Below are 8290 nucleotides of genomic sequence, written 5' to 3' on the forward strand. Positions count from 1 at the left end.
GTGTGTGTGTGTGTGTGTGTGATGGAAACAGCACAAGGGGTGTGTGTGTGTGTGTGAGATGGAAACAGCACAAGGGGTGTGTGTGTGTGAGATGGAAACAGCACAAGGGGTGTGTGTGTGTGAGATGGAAACAGCACAAGGTGTGTGTGTGTGTGGTGTGTGTGTGAGATGGAAACAGCACAAGGGGTGTGTGTGTTTGTGTATGTGAGATGGAAACAGCACAAGGTGTGTGTGTGTGTGAGATGGAAACAGCACAAGGGGTGTGTGTGTGTGTGTGTGTGTAAAAATGGAAACAGCACAAGGGGGGTGTGTGTGTGTGTATGTGAGATGGAAACAGCACAAGGTGTGTGTGTGTGTGAGATGGAAACAGTACAAGGGGTGTGTGTGTGTGTGTGAGATGGAAACAGCACAAGGTGTGTGTGTGTGTGTGTGGTGTGTGTGTGTGTGTGTGAGATGGAAACAGCACAAGGTGTGTGTGTGTGTGGTGTGTGTGTGTGTGTGTGAGATGGAAACAGCACAAGGGGTGTGTGGCAGGACAGACATGTTAGGGAGAGAGGCAGGACAGCAACACACGCCCTGGAGGCAAGGGGCCTCGTGGGGGTGAGGATGTGCTGTAGCGAATGGGAAGGTCCCCTCCCCCTGCTGAGCTCAGCAAGGATGCGTGAGGGGCTTCTCTGCAGGCCTGGGCATGGAACAGAGACCCCAGGCCAGGGATTGGGTCTCATCCAAGGGTGGCCCCACCACCACTCAGCTGAGCCTCTGGGGAGCTCGCTGGGCCCGGTCACCCGTGGCTCTGGGGAACGCCCGCTGTTCAAGTGCTTTGCGGTGGTCTTTGGACATCGGCCTTGGACAGGCTGCTGCTGCAGCCCCGTGGCCACAGGTACATGTGCTCATACCGTGGTACGCTGGGCCTGGAGTCCAAGTCCAGGAGGCCAGGAGCAGGCGTGTTTCTCCCTGGCTCTTAACAGTCCCTCCCACTCACCACGGGGTCCGAGATGAGTTCTGGAGGCTTCATGCCCCTGATGAGCCGTGTGCCAGGCAGATGGCTTGAGTTAAGACACAGCAGCTGACGTGATTCACCTAAATACATAAATAGCATAAGCACAAATCTGGATCCCAAGGCTACATTCCACGTGGAAACTTCATGCCCAGCTGGGCTGCGGAGACCCCATTTCAGTGTCGGCCAGGAAATAGGACCAGGTGGGCCCTGACTCTGACTTGTGTTTCCTTTAGGAAATCCATGGAGCCCCCAACTCCTTGCCCTCGCCATGACCCTAACCCTCTGGGTGCTTCCATATCCCAGCTGGCACACCTAACATCAGGAGGTGTTAGGCCACTTAGAGAAGTCACAAAGCTCCCTGGTGACTGCCCAGGACAGGAGAGGGTGCTGCCCTCCTGAGAGCCAGGAGCTGGGCTGGCAGCCTCGGAGAACTCACCAGAAGCCCAGGAGATGCGCTGGAAATCACAGATTAATGCTGGCAAGGGGGCAAGTGGGCCCAGGCTGTTAGTTGGCTCAAGGAAGACGAGCAGGCAGGAGTAACACTGGGAGGGGGTGAGGGTCAGATGTTTTTCTCCCAACATTTGGAAGCTTTCCAGAAGTGGCAGGAAAGCTCAGGCTCCCCGCCCAAATCCCTTCCCTGTCAGCAAGAATCAGGACTTCTGTGAACAAAGCAAAATGGAGACACTTGCCATGTGCGTAAATTCACAGTGTAGGGTGAGGGCAGAAGGTGGCAGTCCACCCAGCATCTGCCAGCGGGAGTGACCATGCTAGTTCTCATGTGCTGAATGCTTACTCAGAGCTGGACTCTGCCAGCTGCTCTGCAAACATTAATTTCATCCCTGTACCGTACCCCTGTGAGTGGGTAAAGAATCTGCCTGCAGTGCAGGAAACACAAGAGATGCAGATTTGATTCCTGGGTCAGGAAGATGAATGATCTGGAAAAGGGAATGACAACCCACTCCAGTATTCTTGCCTGAAAAATCCCATAGACACTAAGCCCCTGGTGGGCTCCAGTCCAAAGGATTGCAAAGAGTCAGACATGACTATGCGACTAAGCACATGTCCTTTGCTGTGAGTCAAGGGTTATTCATCCCCATTTCACAGAAAAGGAAACTGAGCCACAGGGAGGCTCAGGCATTGGTCCAAGGCCACACAGCTCATAAGAGATAAAGCCAGGATGCAAACCCAGATCTGTCTACCCCTCCTACACCACCTTCTCTGAGCTGGTCCCCACCAGGCATGTGGGACAACGGGGGACAAGGGGGTGGGACGCGAACACCCCATCTAAGAAGAGAACTTACATGGCTCTTCTTTGAGATGAGAGGCCAACACTGTTCTCCTGAGCCCCCTAGGTAGGGGTTTCAGCCTGAGGAAGCAAAACCCCAGGGGTCTGCAGCCCACAGCCAGACAGGTGGGAGAGGATGGGGGAGGAGCAAGAACCTGGACTCAGTCCCTGCTCTGTGCATCCACAGCCCTCAAGGACTGGGGACCGGGGTGGGTGGTAGAATGTTCTATTGCCACGGTCACGGAAGGCAGCTGCAAAGGTCCCGTGAATTGAGGCCCCAGGACACACCGTGCCCAGGAAACCATCTGATTGCTCTCCAGCGGGAAACTAAGGTCATATAACAGAGATGCCTCTAAGCATTAGTTTTAAAAATAGACATAGTTTTAAAATGTTCTAAAAAGCATTTAAATAATGCATTTCATTGTCCCAGTCTCACTTCTCAGAAGCAACCATTGTTAAGTCTTTAGTATACCTGCTCTTTCTTTCCCTCTTCCTGTCTCCCTCTCTTTTTCCTCTCTTCTCCCTTTCTCTCCCCCTCGCTCTCCCTCCCACACTCACACACACACACCTGGATACACTGCACCCCCTGTTATTACTTGCTCTCATGCTGGTGCTCACATTCCTACCTCCTTGTCAAGTGCTGCGTGTGACTCTGATAACACAGCTGAGCCACAGGGGATCCAGCCATTCCCCACCTGCTGAGTCTTCAGGTTATTTCCAGTCCTTCTCCATGACAGGCAATGCTTCACTAAGCAGCCTTGAACACATACCGCACCCACATGCACATCCAGGCGCCCGCACGCCCTTCTCCAGCCTGGGTTCCCAGAAGTGAGGATGGCTGGGTCAGAGGGTGGCCAACAGGAGCCCCAAACAGCCTTCTCCACTGGAGGGCGGCAGAAGGGGCCAGGGCTGAGGACAGTCCCTGCCTCTCCAACCCCTTCCTCTTGCTCTTCAGGTATGAGGTGAACTGCCAAAGCTCAGAGCTGGCCAAGGACATCGTGGCGCCCTCCTTCGACCCCAAGAACAAGCACTGTGTGTTTCAAGGCGACCTCCTGCTGTTCAGCTGTGCTGGTGCCCACGCCCACCACCGGAGGATCTGCCCCTGCCGGGACTTCATCAAGGGCCAGGTGGCTCTCTGTAAAGACTGTCTATAGCAGCTACCACTCCACCCGCACCCACGCTCTGCCGGGGGTGAGACAGTGGCTCCAGCCCCATCAGGGTGGGGCGGGGACACAGACACCATTCAGGGACTCTCCCCAGAGCCTGAACGTTTTGGTGAAAGGTCTCGATTTGCTACTGGTCCCGCTGCAGTCAGAGGATCACAGCAGAGCTCTCACCAAAACAAAACGAGAACCAACCTCAGGCCGGGAACCTGGCTTCTCCCTGGCACAACTTCGTCTTTAATTTTGGAGGAGCTACTGTAGGGAGACTGTGCAGCTGCTCCAGGGTGAAAAAAGAGAATCTCAATATTCGTTTAAACAAAACAAAACCAGAGGAGGAGTTGAGCTAGTCGGAAAGAACTTCCTATGGGAACATTCCTAAACCCATTAATTTATTTATTTGGGAGGGAGGGGGAGCTGGGGAGGGCAAAGAGGGATTGTTTGCGCGTCTTGCTACTTCTCTGATTTTCCTCTGTGGGCCACCCCTCTTCACTATAACATGACTGTTGTCTGCTTTGGGCAGGGTGTGCCGTGGGGCTGGTGGCATGATCAACGGCAGCTGTGGGTGCCTAGCTCCTCAAAGTGGATGGTGGCAGGAGAAAAGAAATTCCTTGTGCTTAGCAGGTGGCAGAGGCTAGGGGATAGGCACCCCCTGGTTGTCCGGGGAAATGCCTGTGTGGTCCAGAGAGCCCAGCAGGGACCAGAGATGGGCTGCTTTGCAGTGACAGGTTCCTTTCCTCTGTTCCATCACTGCCCCCAAGGTGGAACACCCCCCCACACAGCTTGGCTGTCATTTCTGGTTAGGATTAAAAGCTACCCTTGCACTTGGAGGTGGTGCTCTTTACCCACCTTGAGAAGGGGTGTCTTTGAACTGCGATTTGGACAGGAGTGAATCTGGTCCCTAAGAACTAGTGGCACCACCTGAGCTGGGCTTGTGTTATATTCACTTGGTCCGATGTCACCGAGGTCCAGGGGCTGGGGCTCTCAGTGAACTTTTGATGTTGGCTGGGGGAGCGAGGGCAGGCCAGGATCAATGTGCACTGTCTTCGCTGCTGACTATGAGTGTGGGTGTGGTTTGCAAGGGGTAGGAATCTGATACTGGGTTTTACTCCAAGCAGAAATACTGGGAAGGAGGGTGTTGAACCGGTCAGCAGGTTGGACCAAACCCTGGAGTCCCTGTGCTCTGCTCTTGTGCAAGTTACCCACCCCAGCCCCTTCCCACTCCCCTCCCCCCACGCCGGGCTTCAGTGCTTTGCCTGTGTGTGTTTCCTGTGATGCCCCAGGCATCTCCGTGCTGGTAAGAGTGAGCTCCCTTCTCCCTGGCAGAATGTCCCCCTTGAAAGCTGTCCCGTGAGCCACCCAGCCCTCACTGAAGATTCTGAGTGGCTTGGTTGCTGAGCAGAAAAGCTGGACAGGGCTAATGGCTGGGTTGAGCCTTCGGGACACAAGGTTCAGGTTAGAATTCTCAAGTCTGAGGCACCCCCAGGAGGAATGTGGGGCTGTGAGGGATGGGAGGTTAGATTCCACCCACTCCTCGATTCTTCTTCTTGGGTATAAAATTAATATCAAATGCACAGCCAGCCTTCTTTCCTTAGACTAACCTCAGTGGATCTTAGAGAATGGAGTGGGGGAGTTAGGGCAGCCAGGGTCTCCCCCGGCCCATAGGTGGCCCCCGAGTACCCGTGCCGGGGAGAATTCCTATGGGGAAGCCTCCGCGCTGAGCCTGGATGCCAGGGCCCAGCCCTCACAGACTGGCTGAGAATAGAAACAAGGGCAGAAGTTGAAAGGAAACTGGGCAAGAGGGTGTGAGTGCCGGTGTGCTCTTGAGTGCTTCCTGCAGGGGGAGGAAACGGCTGCCATCCCTGCTGTCGGGCCTCCTGACTGCAACCTTCCTAGAAAGAATTCGCTTTAGCGCCCAGACCTGCAGTTCCTGGGCCAGTGCTGCCCTCTCCTGGGCCCTTCTGGCCGTTTCTGGTGCTGAGGATGTGCGTGCCCGTGTTTGACCAGCAGGGGGAGCCTGTGGGCCGAGACCAGTTTCCCACGCTTTGCCAGACTAACCCATCTGGCAGAGATCCGTTAGAACAAGCACAGGAACTCTGAAAGCAAGGTTGGAAAGCCCAGTTCTCAGAAACACGCTGTGCCGGCCTTGTGTTCCAGAAGCTGCAGGGATTGTTTGCCGGCTGCCCCTGAGCTCAGGGACTCTCTGCCTTCTCAAGACTCCCTCTTCTCTACACCAGGACCCTCAGTCAGGCAGCGCAGGGAGCACATCCCCACCTTAAGATCCTTCTTGCTCCCCCATCCCAGCACTGACCGGAAGTAAGCCAGAGTTCTGCCCCGGAGTGGGGTGACGTGGCTGCTGCTCCTGGTGCAAAGAAACCCACACTCCAGTTGTTGAGGGCAGAAGGGGCGACACCAAATGTAGACTGGTTCCCAGGCCTCCACAGAGTTGGCCCCAGTCTGGTCAGTGACCCCAGAGGACATTTGGGTGGGGCCTCCATCTGCCCTGTGCAGTAAGGGCTGCAGTTGCTGCCTGCTATGTGAGAGGAAGGCACCTTTCAGGGTGTGGGCTAGAAGCCTTGGGTGGTTTTGCCAGTGCCAATCTTGATAGACTCCTGAACCACCTTGTAATCGATGACAGTTCCACAGGGAGCGATATCCCCAGTCAGGACTAGCGTCTTCCTGTGCTCTGAGCATCTCTCACCTCTTGCCTGGTTTTTTAGTTTTTTGTACATTTTTTCCTAAAAGTTTGGATTTATTTTTCCTCCACTGTGATCCTAAGTTCTTAAAAAACTTGAGGGAAAAGGTTTAATTTATTAAAGGAGAGAAAGCTTTCCTTTGAAATATAAACACTTTCAGGAGTAAAAATTCCTGAAAGGGAAAACACACTTCTCATGCCAGTAAACACCTCATTTATTTCTGGTATGCAGTTTGATTTGCACATGCACAATTGGAGAAGCTTTTCGCATTTTTGCTTAGATTGGGTTTTTTACTTTGTGTTTGCTATATGTTTATAAGTATTAAGCGATCTTTTCTTTGGTGATATTTATTGTTTCTCTGAGGTGCCTTTTCACTTTTCTTTGGGGTTGGTTTTTGGAATCTGGTGTCGGTGTTGGGAATCGGGTTTAGTTGAAGGAAGCTAGCAGACTCCTCCAGCTTGTAGATAGATAGAACCTGTCCTTGCAAGACTGAGGGCAACCCAGGCTGGATGCCAGACATGCCCTCCAAGCTCCCCAGGTCGCAGCATATGTGTACAGATACCCCCATGCAGCCACGAGGGCCCCAAGAGGAGGGTTGACTTCATCCAGACAAACCTTCACCCTCCCAGGCTGCTTGGCCAGGTCTCTGGGCCTGTCTGGAGACAGATGGTTGACAGGTGCCACCCTGGGTGCTTGGTGGAGGGTGGCGGGGGCAGAGAACCAACCCTGTGTGAGGGGTTGCAGTGAAGGGAAGCAGGCCCTGCTGGGCTCATTGGAAGCACTGGCCCCAGATCATTCTATCTCCCTATCAGGATGAAGGGGAAATAATATGCAGCCCCTGTTTTTATTTCCTTGGCAAACATCAGCCTCCCAGTAAGCTCCCTTGGCGCCCCAGTGCAGCTCACTGGTGGTAAAACTGTGATTGTGAGCAGTTAGGCAGAGACTGTGCTATTATGGGTGGGTTTGGGCTTTTGAGACCAGGCCAATCAGGCCACCCCTTCCTGGGGTGGTTTCCCTACTAGATATGTATATAAATGGGACATTGCCACCCTCGCCCACCCCCGACACACACACCAATTCTTGATTTTAAAAAAAGTTCTATTAACGACAGGCTGTGGTTGTGTTATTCTCCCAAGCCTGGAATGTTTTATTTATTGAAGAATATTGTCATTTCCACAGTGGTTTCATTCTAATCCCACCCATCCCCTAGGCTGCAGAGCATCTTCATGTGAAGAGACGGACAGATGTCAAGAGATTCAGGCTGCTCTAGGAAGGTGGGAGTTGCCTAAAGCGGAGGGTGGGTTCTTTTTCTTCTTGTTGGCTTCAACAAAAAAATGGAAAACCCAAGTTTATATGGCAAAAGGCCAAATTAGCTGTCTAGTGTCAGATGCAGAAAAAAAAAATTTACCCTAGCTTTCTTAGCACTTAGGGGTTTTGTGAGGATTCAGTGTTTAGCAATGTCTGGCATATAGTAAGTCCTAGTAAATGTTAAATATTGTTGTTTTTCACATTTCATAAAAGTTGAGGGAAAGAGCTGAGCTCACTTCCTATCATTGATTCCTGTAGGTGCAGGAAGATACTCCAAGTTGATAGAATGTTGTAGGAATTACAGGTTTAAGATGCCCAAGTCCTGTGTCCACCCTGCTGGCTAAAATGGTACTGTGTCCCTGAATGCACTGACTGATTTGAAAATATGCATGACTTCAGCCCCAAGTGGAACTGGGCTGCAAAATTAGTCAGCTTGACATCGAGTGGCCACATGCCAGACCCTACCCCACTGACATCTTCTGGACCCTTCCAGGGTGTGTGCAGAACTTTTTGAGCTGGAAATTAAGTCCTCTGACAGTTCCCTTAAAGTTACCCATCTTCCTCTGAAATGCAACAATAGAGGTGTGTCTGTTTTTTTTATTTAAGGGAAAAGGAATGACCTCTTGAACATATTCATTCCCCAGGAAGTCCCTTTGCTGCCCCCTGCTGGCCAGGGTGGCTTCTCCAGTGTCCAGTCCAAGAGGATCAGACTCCGAGGCTGGTTAGTTATGTTTCTATCAAATTAAAGGTTAGTTCCGTGGAGAGCGAGGGGTCTTCAGAACTCCAAGAGGCTGCTCCTAGCTTAGTGATGTTTTTCCAAATCACCTGAATGTCAGTTGGC

The 8290-nt window shown here is 52.5% G+C and overlaps 1 protein-coding gene across 2 annotated transcripts in view; it reads left to right on the forward strand.

The window, feature by feature from the left end:
* The window catches only part of MGAT5 (alpha-1,6-mannosylglycoprotein 6-beta-N-acetylglucosaminyltransferase), a 394846-nt gene extending 389534 nt beyond the window's left edge, over nt 1–5312 (forward strand). For both annotated transcript variants that reach the window (XM_040228417.1, XM_040228416.1), the window contains exons 18-19: nt 3241–3567; nt 3603–5312. In XM_040228417.1, coding sequence (XP_040084351.1) covers nt 3241–3439 — 199 coding nt within the window. In that variant the 3' untranslated portion in view covers nt 3440–3567; nt 3603–5312. The remainder of the gene's footprint in view (nt 1–3240; nt 3568–3602) is intronic.
* The last annotated feature ends 2978 nt before the right edge of the window (nt 5313–8290 follow it).

This window comes from Oryx dammah, unplaced genomic scaffold (assembly GCF_014754425.2).
Source record: "Oryx dammah isolate SB20612 unplaced genomic scaffold, SCBI_Odam_1.1 HiC_scaffold_27, whole genome shotgun sequence".
NCBI classification, from domain to species: domain Eukaryota; kingdom Metazoa; phylum Chordata; class Mammalia; order Artiodactyla; family Bovidae; genus Oryx; species Oryx dammah.